This window comes from Microtus oregoni, unplaced genomic scaffold (assembly GCF_018167655.1).
Source record: "Microtus oregoni isolate MIOR12 unplaced genomic scaffold, Mior012 000034F_ref0000314, whole genome shotgun sequence".
Lineage (NCBI taxonomy): Eukaryota > Metazoa > Chordata > Mammalia > Rodentia > Cricetidae > Microtus > Microtus oregoni.
Window position 1 is genome coordinate 14,158,158 of NW_024543093.1, and position 22,679 is coordinate 14,180,836.

The following is a 22,679-nucleotide window of genomic DNA, read 5'->3' on the forward strand; positions in this document are numbered from 1 at the left end:
AAAGAGCTGAGGTACAACAAGATGAGGAGGGCTACTGGAGGCAACCGTCCAGCATCTAAAACTGACCAGTATGAAACTCAGGTTCAGTTGCCGAGAAACCACCGGTCCGCTGGCCCAGTAGCTCCATGGAGCCACCCAAGTTGTGATAGAGCTGTTCTTTTCCCCCCGAGTCAGGGCCCTCTCTGCCAGGCCCCATCCTGATACCTTCTCTCAGAAGCAGCTCGTGCCCGAGGGCCTCTTCTTGTCTCCTCTGGAATTTATTTATGGCGTTTCTGGCCCGCAGTAGCTGTGTAGATGGTTGGACCGAATGATCCAACCCTCCCAGGGTCAGCTGCTTCCCTCCTACTTGGGCAGGGTCGGGTTTCAAGCACACAGGCACACACGCACGCACACGTACACACGCACGCACACGCACACACATACACATGCACACCTGAGATGGCAGTCTGGGCTCATTTTAGGCTGGACTCTGACTCAGTAAATACTCAGCATTCCTCAGAAACCTTGAAAAGTGGGCTTCTGTTTGCCAGGACAAGCCATTGCATTTGTATCTCTCCTACACTCCCCACCCAACCTCCAGAGAGGACATCTAGTTCTTTTTAACCCCAACAAGCCTCCAGCAGATAGCGCCCCCACTCTAGTTCTCAGGCGCTTGCAGCTAGCATGCCCTCCTTCCGCTGCAAAATCACCCCTTAGAACCGGCAGAGCTCTCTCACCGGTTTTGCTGTCTTGTCTGGCTTAGCTGGGAAAACACACCTGGAATCTAAGGAGAAAGCAGAAACGCGGAGGGGAAGGGGTCAAACCGAAAAAGACCAGCAGCAGCATGCAGGCAAGCAAGACAGCCAGGAATCTTCTATCTCCCTAGCATGGAAGATTAGCATTATCATTAGAGCATACACATTTTGTCCAGAAACTGCCCTGGATTTGCTGTATGCTGGACTTACCAGCCACTGAAATCTCCCATGGCCACGTTTCCTATTTCTTAGAGAGGAAACAAAGTCATTGAGGAACCCTAACAGCTCCCCCCTCAAATAGGACATAAAGAACAATGGGTGGGCTAGCTGAAGACCCTGAAACGGGGTGTGAAGAGAATAATGACAGTCCATACATAGAAAGGGTAATTGGTTAGCTCAGGGCCCAAAAACCAGATGAGCCTAGTGGTTCATGATAAGGTCAGACTAAAGCAACTTCATGACTTCCTTTCCAGGGAGCTTGACAGAGTGCCGTTCCCCTTTCTGCTAGTAAACTTTCAACCTCAGGAGTACTTGTACCTACATGCGTGTTCTAACATTTTGCACAACTATTTCTGTAAGAAGTTGGGATCAGTTTAGGGCCCCCAAGACCAAGTTCTCAGCACAAAGGAGATTTATTTTCCCCAGAGGGACAGAGGGCAGGGAATAAGAGACAAAGACAGAGACAGAGAATGAGGGAGAAGGGGAAGGTAACAGGGAGAAGGGCAGGGGTATTTGTCTCAGAAGGCGAAGGACTGCCACTGGATAGAGAGGAGACAGATGTGGCCCATAGGCAAATGGTGGTTTATAAAGGGGAAAGGAGAAACCCCATGTTAGGATGAGATATATAATTTTTATTGGGCGTATTAATTAGGTAAACCAAAGGGGGCTTTTGATTGCTGGACTTGGTAGTGTTAATGTGAGAACATGACCACTACCACACTTTAAAGTCAAATTTGAAGTAAGTTCTAATTAAATACTGGGCGGGTGGATGGACTCTGGCCTGGTCCATATCCAAGTTCCTGGGAAATGGCCCAGAATCAAGTATGGCAATGACTTAACAAGAGATTTCATAATTCATTGCACTTCCCATCAGGTCCAATCAGAGCCTACGATGTTTCCTGCTACGTACATCCTCCCGGCCACATATGATCAAGCACACCGGTACAGATGGGTCAAACAAACTTGTTTAGGGGAGTGAGCACATGTGGTCTCCAGCATTTCAGGAACTACCTGTCCTTGGGCAAGGGGCTTGCAGAGCAGAGGCATTTTTGTTTCATGGATTTCTTAGGCATAGTAATTGAAACATAAAATGCAACTTCAGCTCCCTCACCTGCTCATTTTCTAGGAGTATATTCTTGCTTCCTTCCTTGCTCTGATTAAATTCTATGTGTTTTCTATGACACTGTGTCTCAACCAAATTCTCTTTCCACCCACAGAAACCGATACTGCTGCTGGGGTCAAGACCAGAAGAAACTGATGACCTCCTCTGGCCATTGTGAATCTTTGGAAGGACCTGAGAACAAACACTGACTTCCACAGTCAGGAAGAAGTGTGCACTGAAAACACACCTGTCTGAAGCCCCACCCAGGCTTTGGGGTTATACAGACTTTGGCCTTCCCAACCCCATAATCACAGGTGTCAGCTTCTTAAATTAATTTATTAAGCTATAAATAAACAAAGATTACCCCTATAATCAGGCCATTTAGGAGATTGACGCAAGAGGAATATGAACAAGGCCAACCTGGGCTACATATGATAAGACAAATGTATGACATATAGCAAAGTTTAATCTTCTGATAAATTACACAGACCCTGATATAATGGTCACAATAGTCAATCATCACTGTTGTCTTGACTGGATCTAGAATCACCATGGAAGCAGATCTCTGGGGGTGCCCAGGAGAGTCTTTCAGAAGGGTTGAATGACCATCCTGAATGTGGGCAACTTTATTTCCAGGACTGTATTCCCTGGCTAAATAAAAATAAGAAAATGAGCCAAATACCACAAATAACCTCTTTGCTTCCTGACTAAGATATCGTGTGACCAGCTGCCTCATGCTCTTGCCTCCATATGTTTTCATCACGATGGACAGGACCCTTGGGCAAAACGAATCTCTTCCTTCCTTAACTAACTTTTCCAGGTATTTTATCAGTGAGAAGAGAAAAGTAGCTAATACAGGAAATTTATATGAGGAATGAGGTCATTAGTGTGATAACCTTACCACATTAGGAGCAATTTGGGGCTGGTTTGTTGAAGGAACATGGAAGTTTGAAATTCTGTGATATACAATCCCTAGATTACTATAAGCAGAACAGAATGGGATGTTCTGATTGTAGTGCCTAATATTATAAGTTTTGGTTGTTTAAGAGATCTATAAAACAAAAAGCACCTCTAACCCGTAAGCGCCACTTGCCTTTCCTGGAATGCTGGAGGCTGTTGGTCACGTAAAACAACAAACCACGTGTTTTCGCTTCTGTTAATGGGGTTGGCTGCTCCAGTTGCACAGGATGCTTGCTTGACAGCACATGGACAGGACATACGTCAGCACATGTGCTTGTCTCTGATTGCTCAAAGGCAGGAAGTATGTAGCCTTGTGCGTTTTGTCTTTTAAAGTCCCTGGCTAACGTAATTTAGCACAATACTCTGAGCATTAGACTCAGGTATGGACCTGGCCAATGTTTAATAAAGCCTCTTACTTGTTAAAATGTATTCATGGCCAGGCTGGTGAATCTCTGAATGGCCCCATACCCATAACATTGATTAGAGCTCAGGGCACCACAGTGCTGACAGGAATATGAACAATGATGGTGTCATTTAGGTAAAATTCTGAGGGCCACAAGGCATCCATTGGCTTCAGTCTGCTCATGTTCCGAGAACTTGAGTGAAGCTGGATTCAAAATCCATGGGCTAATTTGAGTGGCTGAGGAAATTTGAGGATTGGCTACACTCAGGCTGTGCCATGGTTACTCCTCACTGCTCCTATCCAGGTCTCCTGTGAGAAAGAGCACAGTGAGCAGAAGAGAAAGACATGAAAATGTGAAGTCTGTGCAGAAAGGGGTGTGAGAGTGTTTGACGTGGCAGACAAGGAGGGAGAAGAGAAAACAGCTGTGATGCTCAGATTAACCCACTAAAGAGAAACCTGTCCTGCCTGGGACAGTAAGGCAGGTGCCCTGAAGGCAAGACACGTCACTGATGGCTCCACTTGAAACAATAAAAATACGTCTGAAAGGAGGGATTCTGGACTAAGAATGCTGCTGACAGGACTCCCTGATGCAAAGTGGTCACCTAGAGCATTGTTTTCCTGGGACACAAAGGCCATTAGGGTCAGCAGAACCTGTCAACAACATCACATATAGTACTGGCTCTCTGAGCATGAAACATGAGATTGATGGGGGGGTTTGTAGGCTTGCACCAGGCTACCAGAAAGCCGCTGAAGCCTGGTGATGGGTTTTAGAAAGGTCTCAACAGTCTGGTGCATATTGCTGGGAATTTGAATGCTTAGTTGATACGAAGATCCTGGTATATTGGGAGAAGCTGTAGAATGCTTTAGGCACAAAGTGGAACAGACTCAAAAAAGATTCCATTTGCTGCCAGAGATTGCTGAAGGGACACGGCTGCCAAGGGCTGTTGGAGCAGAAATGATTCCATCAGGAGTCCCAGATGTTGGAGATGGAGCGGCTATGTTTTGTTGTTGTTGTTGCTTGTTTCCCTGATTCGTTTCAGTCTTTTGCTTGTTCTTTCTTATTCTTCTTTCCTGTGCCCATATTATTCCATCTTAGACTGAGATGCTTATTCTGTCCTATACATACTAGATATATATTAGTAGGTGGGTTTTTTGCTTGTTGTATGTTTCTTATAGGACGTCACAATGAAGGACTCCGCTCACATCTCATAAGTAATTGTGAACTTAAGACTTTTGAATAGTGTTGGGGTTGTTTTAAATAATGGCAGGTTTAGAAGCTGAATAGATGCATTTAGCATTGAGATCAAAATTAGAGCTTGTAGGACAGAGGTGGGGTGTTTGTAATCCCTACTGTACCCCTGCAGGTAGTTGGGAACCGGAGAAAGGAGACTCTCTAGATCAGTGCTTCTCAACTTTCCTAATACTGTGACCCTTTCATAGAATTCCTCATGCTGTGCTGACACCAACCATAAAATTATTTTTATTGCTACTTTACAACTATAATTTTGATACTGTTATAAATCATAATGTAAATATCTGTGTTTTCTGATGGTATCACAGATGGTTGTCATCAACCTAATGGTTGAGACCCCACAGATTTATAAGGACCGTTCTAGATGCTCAAGAGAACCTGCCTCAAACGTGTGGAAAAGTAGGGACCAATCCATATTGTCCTCTGACCGCCACACTCACACATTCATGGCTGCATGCATGAACAAACACACTCAGACATACACAAAAATTAACAACAAGTTAAAGACTTAAAATCACATCAGGACTCTCTGATGAAGTAGATATCCATATTAGAAAATTTTACATGGAAAAAACCAACAAAAAAAATGGGGCTGAAGTGCTGACTCACTCAGAGGCTAAGGACATGTGCTACTCTTGCAGAGGTCATTAGTGTGCTGCCTGCACCACCACCTCCCAGCTAAATAAACACATCTTTAAAAAAAGAAAGAAAGAAAGAAAGAAAGAAAGAAAGAAAGGTCAAGGGAAAAAGGTTTTGTGATTAAGGACATGCCATTACTTGTATTCTGATAGCATGATACCTAGACAATGCACAAAAATCTATCCTATGCAGTGCTCAGCACACTGTGGTTACCCACGCATCAAGCTTCTTTGTGTATTACTTATGGGATAAAAATGGTTTTTAAATCACAAAGAAGTTGGAGTAAGAGAGGAGAGTGAGTACAAATGAACTGGAATACCGGAACACCTGCAAGTCTAAATATTTATAATATTCCACTTTAAGAAAAAAAGAGGGAAGCAGAGGCAGGAGGATCTCTGTGAGTTCAAGAGCAGCCTGGTCTACAAAGTGAGTTCCAGGACAGTAAGGATTACACAAAGAAACCCTGTCTCAAAAAAAAAAAAAAAAAAAAAAAGAACAGAACAGAAGGAGGGAGGGAGAAAGGGAAGGAAGGAAGGAAGGAAGGAAGGAAGGAAGGAAGGAAGGCCTGAAGGGATGACTTTGTGATTAAGAGAGCACTGGCTGCTCTTCCAGAGGTCCAGGGTTCAATTCCCAAAACCCACATTACAGTTATAGACAGTTGTCTATAAGTATATGGGAATCCAAGTCCCTCTTCTGGTGTATACCGACAAAATACTCATATACATAAATAAATAAGTAAATCATTTTTAAAAAGTGTTCCAATTTCTTCTATGTATAACAATAACTAGTAAATAATTTTTTCAAGAATCATTATTGAATATATGCTATGAAATTTTACTCAGGTAAAAGTTGAACAAAATATATTTGGCTTATCTGTGATGAGAACTTCAAGACACTGGGTGAAAGAAATCCAGGATTACTCAGTATTGTATGCAGAATTATACAATATTTATGGATAGAATGGCTCAGTAATAGTGAGATGATGATTCTCCTCACCTGGTCCTTTAATTTACAGAAAACTCAAAATCACGGCAGGGCTCTTTGCATGAGTAAATTCATTGTGAACTTTATATGAAAACACAAGCGGCATAGGAGATTCAAAAAATATTCAAAAATAAAAATACAGTTGCAGGATTCCCATTATCCTTCTAAGATGCACTATAAAACTGTGGAAATCAGTCACTGAAATAGTCCGCCCCAATGTCTACCAAAATACCTATTCGGTATTCTCCCTCGAAAACAATGGTTGCACACCCAAGGCAGTCAAGCCCAAAGGTCACCTGCCAGTTTTTTCCCCAAAGAACAAGACCTATGGGATATGAGTAATGCTCCCCCATCACGCATTTTTGGGGGGTAGGGTGAGACTAGGTTTCTTTACATAGCCCTGGCTGTTTAGGAACTCACAGCTCAAACATCTATGGTGGCTCTATCGCCAAAATAAAGTCCGCGCTTGAGCTTGGGTGACTCCCATCAGTCTGCAGGTCCTGTGGATGACCCAAGAGGAAACCAGCGCCACCTGTCTCATCCAGGCCACCGGTGGTTCTCTACTGTCCTGCAGCGCCGCCTGCTGGCTCTCGGTGAGGCTCTGCTTATTCCGGATTCTCCGAGGAAAGTGAGTGGGGCAGTCCCAGGCCCAGTCACTGAGATCCTGAGCTCAGCGGCTCCACCCACAGCCACAGCCCGCCCTCTGCGCGCAGGATCAGCTCCGGCTGCCTGCGCGGCTCCTTGTCGTCGGGCCGGAGGCGGAAGCGCAGCAGTGTGAGCGCCAGCGCCACCTTCATCTCGTTCATGGCGAAAGTCTGTCCTATGCAGTTTCTGCGGGAGGACAGGGTGGGGGACTCTGAATACATCCGGACACAACCAACCCTTGGGGTTTGAACTTGGCCAAGTCCCGGTTGCGCCTGGGCAGCCTAGGGGCAGGAGGGGCAGTGACGCTCCTTGGACCCCGAGTGTGCATCCGCACGCCCGAAGTTCACTCAGACTCACGCCCAAGATACACCAGGGCGAAGCTCTGAGCACAGAGCCCCCTCCTTCCAATCCTGGCTCTCTAGACCTTTGCACACACCCTGAGCAGAGGGAGGGAAGGAGACCCAGAACCTAACCATCCCGACTTCCCATTTCCCCCCTACCTCCCGCTGTCAGCTCCTGGTCACTATCGCTCTCACCTGGGCCCCGCGGAGAAGGGAATAAAAGCCAGAGGTGATCTCTTCTGAGGGTTTTCTGGGTCAAAGCGGAAGGGGTCGTAGGTCTGCGGGCCAAGCAAGACTAAACTTATGGGCCGTGTCCTTCTGCACGCCCAGCCAGCCCCAGAAAAGATAGATATGGTGACAGAAGAGGGACAGTTCTGGATTCCCAGGTACAAGCCTTGCCCCTCCCCCCACCCCAGAATTGGGAGGGGGGTCGCACCTCAGGATCTGTCCAGACTGAAGGATTGTGATGAACCCCAAAGATGCTGATGATACAGTCATTCCCTTTGGACAAGAAGTGACAGTCAGGAGGAAGTCAACCCTGCCACAGGGGACCACCAGGAGCCACCCCCCCCCCCATACAGCCCACACCTTTAGGGATGACCCGGCCATCTGGCAGCACAATGTCCTGGGTGCAGCACCGAGAGATGGAGATGACCGGAGGATGCAGGCGCAGACTCTCCTTGATGCACATGGTCAGGAAGGGCAGCTGGGCCAGGTCGTCCCTAAAGAAACAACACACAATTATCCAGATAGTAAAAACAATGCCGGGCCTGCTAGATGGCTTGGCCTTGGAGGGTTAGCACCCACGCTTCACGGCCTGAATCCAATACCCAGATACACCGGGTAATAGGAGAGAACCAACTCTCGAGGATTGTCTTCCAACCTCCGCACATGTACCGTGTACTACACGTACACGCACACACACCACCACACACACACGCAGAGTAAACGGTATAAACGGTACTGACCAGCCTCACTGCCGTTTGCTGAAATTCCTACTGCCTCCCCGTGATTATTAATCCTATAACAAAGTTAACTTAAGATGAATCAAACATACTTGTTCATTTTATGATGTTTATTTGTGTGTGTGTGTGTGTGTGTGTGTGTGTGTGTAGGTCAGAGGTCACTTTTGGGCATCTTCCTCTATCCTTCTATATTTTCTGTTTTGAGATAGTGTGTCTCTCCCTGCATGTAAGAACTGGATGCTTAGGTTACACTGACTGTCCAGCACAATCTGATCTCCCGCTCCCTGAGCCTTTTTACGTGGATTCTGGGTATCCAAACTGAAGTCCTCATGCTAGCAGCAAGTACCTTACCACTGGGCCATCTCCCCTGCCCTGTTTATAGATTTTACTTAGTTTTTCAGACAAGGTGTCACTAACTAGCCTTGGCTACCCTAGAACTCCCTATAAACCAAGCTGGCCTCAAACTCAGAGATACACCTGCCTCTGCTTCCCAAGTGTTGGACTTAAAGGACTTGTGCTACCATACCTGGATATACATTGTTTTGTTGTTGTTGTTTTTTAAACAAGGTCTCCATATAGCCCATGCTGGCCTTGAACTCCCTATAAGGCAGAGGATGGCTTTGCACTGATCCTCCTGCCTCTGCCTCATCAGTGCTGAGAGAAGAGGAGGGAGCCACTACCCTTGACTCTGAATCAAAGACTAAAATATTAGAAAATCAAAACAAAAAAGAAAAAGTGGGAAAATTTACTTAATATTTTTAGGAACATTTCTAAGAAAAACATACTTATCAAAAGGTATCTTTGCCAAAACAGAATTATCACATACACTTATGTGAACGACCTTTAAAAATCAAATGGAGGCACTCAAGATGTTGTAGTTGGAGGCAGGAGGATCACAATGTTAAGGCCAGCTTAGGCTACCCATTGAGTTAAAAGCCAGCCTTAGCTTTAGGAGACTGTGTCTCAGCAAGGTTAAGGGTGCTCGCCACTATTCTAGAGGACCCAGTCTCACTTCCTAACATCCCCACGGGGCAGCTCACAACCACCAGTTACTCCATCTCCAGAGGATTTGAACGCTTTTGGTTGTTGAGGGGCACAAGTGTACATCCAAACATAAATAAAAATAAATCTTTTTAAAAGCGAATAAGTAAAAAATAAATACTTGCCTATTCTGACTAAAGCATGGATTTTCCACTGCATCTGAAAAACTGGGCCTATAACATTGGTTAATCACATCTAACATTTTCCAAGATTTATCATTTCTTTGGGGCGAGAATAAGTGCACAGCAGGTTATTGCTAACTTTGACTGAGCTAGAGTGGGGAGCGTCCCAGACTAACTGCAACTCTGTACCCACTTACCAGTTCTCCATGTGCCCCACCCCTTACCAGACTGATTAAGGAGAATGAAAAAATCTACAAAGTCCAATAAGACAGCATAAGGGACATTCTCATGACAGAACACAAAGAATTCTTAAAACTCCAAAAGCTAGAACTGAAAGACCAGAAGGAAAGGGAGGTATATTATTCATACAACTGAAGAATCTATATGTCATGCGATACCATGAATAATATTCAAAGGAGTGATTCAGGCATGCCTACAATCCTGTCTGCCAGTTACAATGACATATGTGTGAGCATGTGTTTGTGTGGGAGTGTGGGGGGTGTGGGTGTGAGTGTGTATGTGGGTGCATTGTGTGAGTGGGTGAATGTGTACGTGTGTGTGTGTGTGTGAATATGTGTATGTGGGTGAATGTGTGTGTGAGTGGGTGGGTGTGTGTGAGTGTGTATGTGGATGAATGTGTGTGAGTGTGTGTGTGAGCATATGTGTGAGTGAGTGTGTGAATGTGTGGGGGGTGCGTGTGTGGGTAAGTGTGTGTGTGAGTGTGTGTGTGTGAATGTGTGTGTGAGTGAGTTTTGTGTGTGTGGGTGAATGTGTGCGACTGTGTGTATGTGTGTGAGTGTGTAAGGGGGTGAGTGTGTACGTTATGTATATGTATGTATGTGTGTGTGAGAGAGTGATTCAAATCAACAAACAAAGGACACATAACCCAAGAGAAGAGTAGAGGTTATGATCTAGGAATTCTCAGGGGTCAGACAGTAGAGATTTAACAAGAGATGGCCAAGCTGTTCATGTGATTCTAAGAGAGAGACACAGGAGAAGAGAATAGTGAGTTCCAGGCCAGCTTATAACTAGAAAAAAAATTAAAGTAGAGCCATGGAGGTGACTTGCTGTTGATCCTGACCACCCAAGTTCAGTCCCTAGAACCCACGTGGTAGAAGAACAGACCCACTCCTGAAAGGTGTCCTCCGATCTCCACATGTGTTCCTGGCACGTGCGCACCCCCATCACAGTCACACACAGATAAATAAATCAGTGAGATTGTACAAATCAAAAATAGCAACTACCATTCTGGTGCACAACTGTATTCATGGCACTGAACCTGCGCTCACCATTCTATCTCCTCTGGTTCTCGGTCCCTCAGCAGCTCCCGCACCTCCTGCCGGCAGCGCTCCTGGTATTCCGGGTGCCTTGCCAGGTTGTACAGGGTCCAGGAGAGCCCACTGGCGGTGGTGTCGTGACCTGAGGAGCACAAAGAAAAGTCTGAGTGTCTGGGCTGCTTTAGCATCTCAAGGAAAGGGGAGGGGAGGGTGGATGGTGGAACGGAGGGATCTGGTGTCTCCTCAAAACACCTAATTGGGATTGATAGACTCTTACCTTCACTGTAGACCTACACAGGGACCCTCACCTCCAAACATGAAGGTGTCAGCTTCTGCTCGGATGGCCTCGTCAGACAGCTCCTCTCCATGTTCATCCTGAAGACAAAACTAGTACCCTCAACTCATTCCATGTCTGAGAAGTGACTCTGACCTGAGACAGGTTCTTGTCCCCTTGTGCACAAAGAATGCCTTCCCTGTCCTTTCCAGAGTTGGTCCTATACTTCCCTCCTTGGATTCCTGCTGTTGTCCACTCCTTCCACACAGTGCTCAACAGAAGAACTTCTAAAATGTCTCTGTATCCTGTCCTTACTTATTATAAACACTACCCATCGCTTCCCCAAATACCCTCTTGATCAAGTCCAACTTCTATCTAACATTTAATGTCAAGGTTCTTGGTTAAGTTCTCAGTTGAGATCCCTCAAAAGCCCACCTTGGCCAGCAAGAGCACATCAATGAAGTCTAAAGTCTTAGACTTAGTCTTGGCCTTCATAGATTCATCAACACTTTGGCTGGAGAGGGTGCGGCGTCTCTCCCTGATGACAGCATCTGTGAAGTTGTGCACCAGGTCACAGGCCTTGCGGAAGCGCCGCCCGTCAGCAGTGAGATAGTACAGGAAGTCCACATAGAGGATGGGCTGGAAGTGCCGTTTCATTATTAGGGAGCTGAGCTCCAAAATGGCAGCAATGTATTCACTGGGAGACCTGCAGGGCAGGCCAAAGACAGAAAGCAACGTAACACACATGAAACCCCAGAGAAGTTTCAGCCAGAGTCACAGAAGCGTAATTTATCCAGAAAAGGGCTCTAGCCAGACCTACCTCTCCTGCTCCCTATTCCCCGTGAGTAGCCTGGCCCACCAGGACTCAAAGGTAGATATGGTTGTTCCTACCATTCTTTCACTCAGCATCTGCTCCATCTTTTCTTTCCTGATTTCTTGCAATCAAGTTCATATCCTCTTCTTCAGATCCCTTGTATCCTGTGTCTACGTGACATTCCTCTACTAGGTCAATTGTCTGGTCTTAGCTGTGACTATGACTCCCAAATGCTTAAATGCCTTCCATGACTGCTTGGAAAACTCAGAGAGTTCATGTCCTTCTTGCTGGGTATACAACATCCTTAAGATCTGCCCACTAGATAGACATGGTGGCTTCTGACTGCAATCCCAGCACCTGGGAGAGGGAGGCAGGGGGATCATGAGTTCAAGTTCAGCCTGAAGTACCTGTTCAATTCTGAGTTATCCTAGACAACATAGGAAGATACCATTAAGAAAGGGAAGGGAAGAAGGCAGGAAGGAGAGAGGGAGGGAAAGAAAAAGAGAAAAAAGAAGGGAGGGAGGGAGGGAGGGAGGGAGGGAGGGAAGAAGAGCTTATGGAGCTTTTAAGATGAAAGCCTTATTGGTGGAGTGTACTTTGAGAATCTGTATCTTTGCCCCACTTCCAGTCTGTGCTCCTTGCTTTCTGGATGCAGCTGCTGAAACATGGTGGGGCAGTGTCCTGCTCCAGATACCATGCCTCATTTGCATTATGGATTTCCCTTTCAGAACAGTCATCCAAAATATACTGTTCCTTCTAAAAGACCAAGCTTTTATAACAGCAACAGAAAAGCAAGTGACACAGGAAGGCGACGGGGGGAGGGGCACTGTTATCTCCGCATGATTGGGGGAGTTTGTGTTTTGGTTTTTTTTTATTTCAGGAGGGCAAGTTTTGAGACGGGGTCTCTCTGAGTAGCCCTAGCTGTCCTGTAACTCTCTTTGTAGACTCCCTGGGTCTACAAAGTCACTACCTGGGTCACTATCTGAGTGAGACTTCTTGTCTCACTCAGATAGTGACAGGAGACCACCCCCTTGATTAGATTAAGAAGTGCTTAGATCAAATCACTTACTTTCAGTGTGTGTGTCTGTGTGTGCATGTCTCACATATGTCTTATGTGCACATGCCGTGTAGTTGTCTCATGTACATGTGCTGATACACATTTGTGCACACGCTTGTGGAGTCTAGAGGTTGCCCTCAGATACCTTCTTCAATTGCACTCCACCTTGAGTTTTGTTGTTGTTGTTGTTGTTGTTTTGGTTTAGCTTGGTTTTTTCAAGACAGGGAGTTTTGGAGCCTGACCTGGAACTGGCTCTATAGACCACAATGGCCTTGAACTCACAGAGATCTCCCCGCCTCTGCTTCGTGCCACCAGCACGCAGCTCCACATTGATTTCTGAGAAGGGTTTCTCACTGAACCGGAAGCTCATTGACTCTGCTAGCGGATGGGCTCCAGTTATTTCCCCTGTCTAAAGCTCCCTCCAGCACAGGATCACAGATATCAATCACACTGGCTTGGGGAGCTTGGGATCAGAACTCAAGTCTGTGGCCTTGCGTGGCAAGCACATCACTGACCGAGCCCCATCCCTGGGTTCCTCTATGAGGGTGTTCCCCAGAGCACTGGCTGAGGGAGAGGGCAAAAGTCTCTTCCCACGGGCTAGAGACCCAGAAAGAAGAGCAGGAAACAGAGGGGGAAGCTTGCTAGGACAGACTACCTCTCCCTCTCCACTTCTTGGCCTTCCTTCATAATGGGAGGGGCTCCATGATGCCCTGCCCCACCCAGAATGGACTGAAACCTTTGAAACCGGGAGCCGACATCAGCCTTTCCTTCTTCAGTTGTCTTGCTCAGACAGTGACTGGAGACCACCCCCTTGCCTGTCTGACTGATTATCTGATTTACTTTGTTTGTTTGTTTCTTGCCTGTTTGCTTTGGTTTTTTGAGACAGGTTTTCTCTGTGTAGTTTTGGAGCCTGTCCTGTAGACCAGGCTAACCTCAAACTCACAGAAATCCACCTGCCTCTGCCTCCCAAGTGCTGGGATTAAAGGTGTGCACCACCACTGCCTGGCTTTGCTTGCTTCATTTACTGCTTAGCCACATCTTACCTTTATCCAGGCAATCTTACCTCCCTGATTCTTTCCCTTCACCATCCTTCAATGCCTGTTATGACCCACATCCTCCAGGGAGTCCCCTCTGTTCCCTCTGGCCAGTCTTCTCTCCCCACCCTCCTGCCTTGGTCCACAGCTCAGGTTCCCAGACAAAGACAGTGACTCACTCCTGACAGTTGCTGTCTAAGCTGAAGACACATTTCTGCAGACTGTCCAAGGTCATGAGGCTGATGTGTTCAAACATGTCCAGACGGGCGCTGCCCTTGGCGGTCAGGTGCTGCCACTTGGCCTGGACAGAGAAGGAAGCAGAACAAGGCATTGGTTACTGTGTCCCTCCCTAACTTCAAACACTGGGATAGACACATACACACACACACACACACACACACACACACAGAGAGAGAGAGAGAGAGAGAGAGAGAGAGAGAGAGAGAGAGAGAGCGCACTTGGTTTTCTGCCTCCATAATAAGCCAGATGTGGATGGAAGAAAAGAAGACACGCTAGGAGTCAGAAACCCCGAGTTCAAGTCTAATGCCTGCATGCCTCTGGTCAGCACATTTCCCTCTCCTGGTTCCCACTTGTTAAGCCTTCAGCAACAATTAACTTGACCACTTCTGTTGTCCCATAAGCCACAGTCCACCACTCACACTTACTGCTGATGAACCTGGTACCGTATGGCCCCAGTTCCCTCATCTATGATGTAACTGTCATAGTCACCTCGACCTCAGGATGGTGCAGGAATTACAACAGACAATATAGATCATGTAACTGGCATAGTATTGTGGATGGATAGTAGGTACACCATAAATGTCAACCGGTGTGTGCCTACTGAAATAACTCCACACGGGGCTGAAGAGGTGGATCAGAAGTTAAGAGCACTTGTTGCTCTTACAGAGGATCCAGGTTTGATTCTCAGTACCTATATAGTGACGCACAACTGTCTTTAACTCCAGTTGTAGGATATCCAGTGCCCTCTTCTGGACTTTACAAGCACTAGGAATGTATACATGTAGGCAACACCAATACACATAAAACAAATATATATATTTTAAATATATATTTAAATTCTTTAAGATTAATGAATTAAGATTCTTTAATCTTAAAGAAAATTATCCCATACAAACAAATACACACAAACTTACATGCATGATGTTCACACTCTTATTAAAAACCTTCACATAAGGCTTCAGGATGTCAAAGTGGAATGCAGGTGTCAGCAGGCGGCGTTGGTGGCTCCATTTCTCTCCAGTGCTCACTAACAGCCCATCCCCTAGGAGGGCAGCCATGGCAGTAAGCAAAGGTAGCACCTTTCTTTGGGCCCACAGGGATGTCTCCTGACCCTGACCTTGAGGTACTCACCCAGCCATGGCTTCAGGAAACCATAGAAAGTCATTTCCTTAGGGGCCACTGCGGCTGCCGTGATGGACAATCAGGGGCCATGGAGAAATCAAATGTGAACTTCGGGAGTGGGTGGGGACTCTCAGTCCCAGGGCTGTGCACTTCCCCTCCAAGTCCAGCAAGGCAGGAAGGGGAAAGGGACAAAGGAAACTAGGAGGAGGAAGGACCTGAGACAAGGCTAGACCAGGCTGCAGTAGCAGGGAGAGCCAACATCAACCTGACAGGGCACAGCATGCCCCAACATGCCTTCACACGGCTACTACATAGTCCAGCACATACTCCACATCTGAACCCCAGTACGACACCCTTATATGCCTTTACAGAGATCTGGGACACACTCTCTGACATGTCCTGATACATCCTGAAGGTAAGACAGGGACACAGTTAGGAACACAACATATTTGATCTTCCCTGAGATGATACAGTATGGTCTAACATTGGAATGCAACAGTCTGACATGATCTAATTGTGCCCTTTAGATAACCCCAGATAGGATTTAAATGTGTCCCATTCACACTCCAAATGTGACCTAAACTTGCCTTATAATTTTAATGTATCCTCCTTTATACCATGCTAAGCATTGAGTATTTAGAGTTAAAGGCTCCCCTATCCTCAAAGGCCACAGGATGCTGGCCCCATGGCTCCTTCCAAGAACTGCCACCGCCTCTCAAGCCATCAAGCAACTCCAGGGCCAACCACACACAGATGAACCCATCCAGATCTCCTGAAGTAATCCACCCACCCTCTGTCCATCCCGAGTCACTTTCCAGTTTAAGGTCCCTTTCATCAGAAGCGGCTGAAGCAACTGTAAGACACTAAACTCAGGTGGGTGGAATCCCTGGCGGGCTGTGTGCCTCTTCGGGCATCACTTTCCTGAACTCTAAACCCTTCTGCTCTGTTCGGCTCTGCTCTATCTCGTCTGTGTCAGATCTCTGTTAGAAGGGCGGTCATAGCCTCCATTCCTGGCAACGACCTCTTGAGAGGTGTCCTGATAAATTGATCTGATTATGCTAATGAGCCCAGAAAATGATGAATGCTTGCAATGATGTTTGTCCATGCTATATTCTGGATCCTATGACAAATGGCCATTGAATAGATTTCTTTGTTTGTTTATGAAAAATAAATTTGTAGACCCATAGAACTTGAACACACAGAGATCTACCTGTCTCTGCCTCCCTACCACTGGCCTTAAAGGGGTGCACGCTACACCCAGCAGATCTTCATGTTTTATTTTATTTCTTTACTAGAGATGTTTTGTCAAGGATCAAAAAGTAGGGAAAGATCATATACCCTAAGTATGCAAAAGACCTTCTAGCCTTTTGCTTTTGTTTTAAGAAAGTGCTATAAAGACTCATGTGTCCTTTTCTGCTTTGGTTCTGTTGAAGAATTCACAAAACAGGTTGAACAGTCGTGACTCACGCCTTTAATCCCAGAACTTGGAAGGCAGAGGCAAGCAGATCTCTTTGTGTTCAAAGACAGCCTCATCTACAGAGTGAGTTCCAGGACAGCTAGGACTACAACAGAGAAACCCCATCTGACAAAAAAAAAAATGCAGTCTGGTTATTCGTCATTTTATGTCTAAAATAGTATGAGACAATCAAGTCACAGTGGGAAATGAAGAATCTGTCCTGTCACCCGAATGAGGCAAAGTTAAGGGAGTCCCAGAACTCATGCTGGACCCACAGGGATTTTTTTCAAGGGGTTGAGCCATTAGGGTTCACCTTTCCCTAGATGAGCATGAAATCATCCCAGAGGAAGATGGAACCAAGATATAAAGATCCTGCAGCATGTTTGAGACCTGAACCCAGATGTGCTTGAAGAGAACTCTCCCTGGATTTTTCTGCCAACAAATTTCTTTGGTTGTTCTTTTGTTGTTGTTTGTTTGTTTGTTTAATTTCAGTGCCTAGGCATGCAGTCTAAGGCTCTGTACACTGCAGAGAAGCATCCCACTACAAAGCTACACCTCCAGCCAGTAGAACTTCTTTCTTTCCTAAGAAAGAATTTCCTTCACTCATTTAACAGAACTCAGGATCTAAAGGAACCAAAAGCCTTATCCAGGGTCAGTCAGGTTAGTAGCAGGGTTGTGGCTTCTATTAGACATGACTCACTCTCTCCTGCCCACCTGGCCTGTGCACGGATGGAAAGGCTGGGAGAAAAGGAAGAGAATAGACCAGTCATTGGATCCTGGGGAAAATACCTGGGGCCTGGAGCACGGGAGCAATGAACTTGGGGTGGGTGAGCCTCAGGATGGGGTAGAAGGCCCCAAACCAAAAGAGGTGGACGTCAGGGTAGTAGTGGCCCAGTTCAGTCATCAGCTGCATGCCTTCCTCATTGCTCTTGACCTGGGGATGGAGAAGGCGAAGGTTAGTCTTGATGGGGGCCTCGGATAGTCACGTTTTCTTGCCAATCAAATCACACACCACTCTTAGACTTCTCATTAGTTCATTCAGCTATGGCTCTTGCTAAAGCAACCTAGAAACCTGGGTTAAACTGTGTGCATCTTTCTTTAAATTTATGTCTCTATATGCATCTATTACATCTATATACATAGCTCTATGTGTGTCGCTCTCTGTCTCTCTCTTTCTGAAGCCTTATTCTCCTGTCTCTCTTTTTTTATTTTTTATTTTGTTTTTCGAGACAGGGTTCTCTGTGTAGCCTTTGCTGTCCTAGAACTCACTTTGTAGACCAGGCTGGCCTCAAACTCATAAAATTCTGCCTATCTCTGTCTCCTGAGTGCTGGGATGAAAGGTGTGCACCACCACTACCCAGCTTGTCTTGTTTCTTGAGATTTATTGGTTTATTATCTGTATATGTATATATAGCTACATATTTTATGCAGATGCCCATGTAGCCCAGAAGAAGGTGTTGGAACAACTGAAAATGTAGTTTCAGGCAGATGCCAACTGCCTGATATGGGGGTTAGGTACTGAAGCCAGCTTCTCTGCAAGAACAACAAGGGTTCTTAGCCGCTGAGCCATCTCTTCAACCCCTCTCTGTTTCATAGATAGATAGATAGATAGATAGATAGATAGATAGATAGATAGACAATTGATGATGGATAAGTATGGATGCACAAATGATTTATAGATATGATACTTAATAGATAAGTAAAGGGAATAGGAATACATAATAGATAACTGACAGAGAGGTAAAATATCTTAGATATAATTAAATTTATGAATGTATCTGTGTATATATTTCACCACCAATTATCTGTCCCACTTTGTGTAACTCTCTTTGTGTCTGTATCATTCTGGCTCTCTTTTGCTCGCTCTCTCTCTCTCTCCCTCTCTCTCCTTTGCCCCTATATGCCTCTTCATGTGTCTTTATTATATTTTTTTTACATCTGATTCTTCTGATATCTTCCCCCTCTCTTCTTACCATTCATATAGACTCAGAGTAAACTCAGCTAATTTTCCCCAGCACTGGCCAAGTGCCTCTGCAGTTCTGAAGCAAAGAATACTTAGAGACACCTATAGTCTTGGTTCTCAGTTCAGAAGGAAAATGAGATGAGAATTAATCCCAGCACTCAGGAGGCAGAGGCAGGTGAATCTCTGTGAGATTAAAGCCAGCCTAGTCTACAGAGTGAGTTCCATGACAGCCAGGGCTACACAGAGAAACCCAGTCCCAGGGGAAAGAAATAACTCCCCTCAGGAGAGAACTGACAGCCAGCTTAGGTGCTGGATCACCATGTAAGGAAGTAGCCTTGGGAAAGAGAAGGGAGAAGATAGTGAAAGATCCGATGTACAAAGTTCAGGGGAGGGAGGACCCAAAAGTGGACACAGGGGGACCACAGGGAAATCAGGGAGACCAGGGAAGTCTCATCCTAGAACAACGAAAAGAGATTCTTGGAAGAATGATAGAGACAGAACAGTGGAGAGCCTTGGCAAGAAAGATTCCATGGGGCCAGGATTTGAGGAACTGGAAATGACAAGATGAGAAGAATAAGGAGCAGGCAGAGGGAGGGGGCAGCGTATGAAGACTCTGCCCATGAGGCTACGACGAATGAGCAGGCTGGAGAAGAACAAAAGAGGGATGGTGGGGTGGATGGATGGGAGCTTACACGTCACCCAACTGTCCAACATCATTGTGATCAAGAAAACATGATGGGTGGCTGAGTTCATCCAGGACCTTCTAGTGGAGCATCATTCCAGTAAGTCTCTTTTAAACTACACATACTTTGTAGTGAGCCTGTTCCTGCAGAGAACCTTGACTAACACAAACTGTTGTGCCAGGAGTGGCTCGAAGGAAACTGAATTATAAGAACATTTTTCTCAGAGCTGGGCAGTGGTGGCGCACGCCTTTAAGCCCAGCACTCGGGAGGCAGAGGCAGGCGGATCTCTGTGAGTTTGAGGCCAGCCTGGTCTACAAGAGCTAGTTCCAGGTCAAGTACCAAAGAAACCCTGTCTTGGGAAAAATAAAAGGAAGGAAGGAAGGGAGGAAGGAAGGAAGGAAGGAAGGAAGGAAGGAAGGAAGGACTTTTTCTCTAATGGGTTGTTGGAATCTGGTGCTAACTGCAATTTGATTAACTGTAAAGATGCTTTAGTGGTTTGAATGAGAAATGCCCACAGAAGATGGGACACTTGATCCCCAGTTGGTGGTGCTGTTTGGGGAAGTTATGGAACCTTCGGGAGGCGGAGCCTTGCTGAAGGAAGTAGATCATGGGGGACAGGTTTTGAGGTCTTATAGACTGTGCTACTCTTCTCTCTCCCTCTCCCTCTCTCCCTCTCTGTTTTAGTTATGGATAAATGTGAGCTTTCTGCTTCCTGCTCCTCCTGCCAGGCCTTCCCACTATGAAGGACTCTGGAACTTTGAATGAGAGTAAACCAGTTCTTCCTAAGGTTGCTTTCAGTCATGGTGTTTAATCACAGAGCCCGACACTAACTGATACCATTGCCAAAGGCTTGATAGTTCAGACTCCTGATAACCAGTGGTGAGAACTGCTTAAAGAATTATGCAAGATAAATGCTCTGATAATCCTGATTCACCCACTGAGAGGAGCAAGGTCGTAATGACTCTCTAAATAAAACTTTTTAACATGACTGGGAAAATAAGGAATATAATATGCCAGCTAGTTGTTTCCAATGTTTCTAGATAAAATAACAAATAAACACAAAATGAGCTTAGTCTCCCAGCTCCAGTGGTGACAACCTGTCTAAAAGCTTGTAACTATGTCCTAAGAGAGAATCTTTTTTGTTTGCTTTCTTTTTTTAAGAAAAAGTTTTTCAGCCGGGCGGTGGTGGCGCACGCCTTTAATCCCAGCACTCGGGAGGCAGAGGCAGGCGGATCTCTGTGAGTTCGAGGCCAGCCTGGTCTACAAGAGCTAGTTCCAGGACAGGAACCAAAAGCTACAAAGAAACCCTGTCTAGAGAAAGAAAAAGAAAAAAGAAAAGAAAAAAAGAAAGAAAAAGTTTTTCTGTGTAGCCTTGACTGTCCTGGAACTCGCTCTGTAGACCAGACTGGCCTCAAACTCATAGAGATCCGCCTGCCTCTGCTTCCCAGGTGCTGGGATTAAAAGCGTGAACCTCCACGGCCCAGCCCTAAGAGGGAAACTTAACTTGAGTAGCTTGACTTAACCCTGCCTAATGCAGAGGATTGAAAGGAAGTTTCTGGGCTGGAAGGTAGAGGGGAGGAAGTCCTGAGGAGATATGAGATAAGGGAAGGCAGATAGGGAAGCCAGATGGAAAGAAGTCCGTGGTGAGAGGTGAGAGAAAAGCCACACTTGAATCAATGCCATTGGAGGTGGAGACACTGAAATCTAAGTGTGGCTCTGGCATTGGAAACCATGGAGCAAGGGGACAGATATGAGACTAAGAAACCATTTCCAGAAAGCGTAGCCATTATAGAAGAGGTCACAGGGAAAAAGAAGAAGAAGTGGTTGGGATAGTGATGGAACCCGGGACATTCCGTGTTTCATCTTGACCCCACAAAGGAAAACAGAGTGTTCAATGGAGGCCTCTGACATACTTAGAGAACAGAGAGCTAGATAAGTAAGGAAGGACAGAACCTGAATTGTTGGAGAGGGGAGATCTCATCTGTCTTCTGACATTCAGAGTCCTCTGGGCGGAGGTAGAAGGATCATACCTCATTCCCACAGGGGAAAAGGCATCTCAGAGGGGTACAGGCACTGGCCTGAGAACAACGGAGATGGGCCTGGAAGGGTCCTATCACATGCGGTCCACTAGAAGGCCACAAGCCCAATAGTGGGTAGTAAGGACAGCAGGTGGGGTGGGGGGCTCAGTCATACGCAACCTGTCTCGGGGGCCTCTAACTACAACATACAACAGGACTGGACAAATGACAGGAAGAAACCTCAGACCATGAGTCCTGATGAGAATGTGGCCCAAAGTTAGCTAGGGATAAGAAATACCAAAAGAGAAGGGGGGGAGGGGGAGGAGGAGGAGGAGGAGGAAGAAGAAGAAAGCTTCAGAACAGTGTGGACAGAGGCTAGGAGAGGATCTGCTTTGTGTGTGAGTAGAGAGGGACCCCTCGGCTTCCCTCACTACAACTATTGTAGGCCCCTAGCCCCCTCCCGACCCCCAGATTCCTAAGAACCGTTCCTGACCCTATGAGAACACATTCCTCCTGACACCCCCAGACCCACCTGCAGCCATACTCACCATGCCCATATGACCCCAAAACCAGTGCCCCGAAGGGGGCTGAGGGAAGCAGCGGAGCCGGCAGTAGTTCTCATAGAAGGTATAGATCCAGACCAGAATTCGGACCAGGCACCAGGAGGCTCCACCCAGCAGCAGAAGATGCCATGGGGAGGCAGCCACGAGCCCCAGTCCCAGCCAGGACAAGCTCAGCTGTAGCATCCTGCAGGGCAGATAGGCAGAGGGTGAAATTCCGAGGTCCAGGAAACAGAGGTGAGCCGCCTGCGTCACTGGGCAGGACTGAAATAGAGAAAGGAGAAGAGACACCCAGGGCAATGCAGGGGAGAGACAGTGAGAGAGGGGGACAGGAAAAAGCAACAGGCAGTTGGGAACTGTCTAGAGTTTAGACTGGCCCAGACTGAAGCACTGAGAAGTGGCGTAGTAACTGGGAAACCATGGACCTCCAGAACCACCGGGCTCCCTGGAGCCACTCTGGCTGTAGACAGAGCTTCCACTATTCAGTCAAGGCCTTCCGTGTGTCCCCAAGCCTGGCACCTTCTCTCTGGAGCAATGAGTCCCAGGGGATCTCCTCTCTTCTTCTCCGGAAATGCTTAAGTTTCTGGCTTCGGACTGTGTGTGTGTGTGTGTGTGTGTGTGTGTGGACTGATTATTGGGCTGAGCCAATCATCCCCAGGCCTAACTGTCTCCTCCCAGCCCCGGCAAGAGGCCAAAATGAAGGGCGGAGCCAACCCGAAGCGGATTTAGAGTGACCTTCCCAGGCAGGCAGGAGGTTCTGAGAACCTTCTATCT

At 46.5% G+C, this 22,679-nt stretch overlaps 1 protein-coding gene across 1 annotated transcript; it reads right to left on the reverse strand.

Moving 5' to 3' along the window:
- Window positions 1–6,156: 6,156 nt before the first annotated feature.
- LOC121432367 (cytochrome P450 4F6-like) lies at window positions 6,157–22,512 on the reverse strand. Its single transcript, XM_041630291.1, has 13 exons — window positions 22,425–22,512; window positions 21,894–22,092; window positions 17,471–17,615; window positions 15,235–15,288; window positions 15,018–15,145; window positions 14,043–14,164; window positions 11,394–11,664; window positions 10,993–11,059; window positions 10,697–10,826; window positions 7,868–8,001; window positions 7,716–7,780; window positions 7,475–7,557; window positions 6,157–7,124 (listed from the first exon to the last, which is right to left on the reverse strand). Exons 2-13 carry the CDS (start codon window positions 22,089–22,091, stop codon window positions 6,947–6,949), a joined length of 1,575 nt encoding a protein of 524 aa, XP_041486225.1. The 5' UTR covers window position 22,092; window positions 22,425–22,512; the 3' UTR covers window positions 6,157–6,946.
- Window positions 22,513–22,679: the final 167 nt, after the last annotated feature.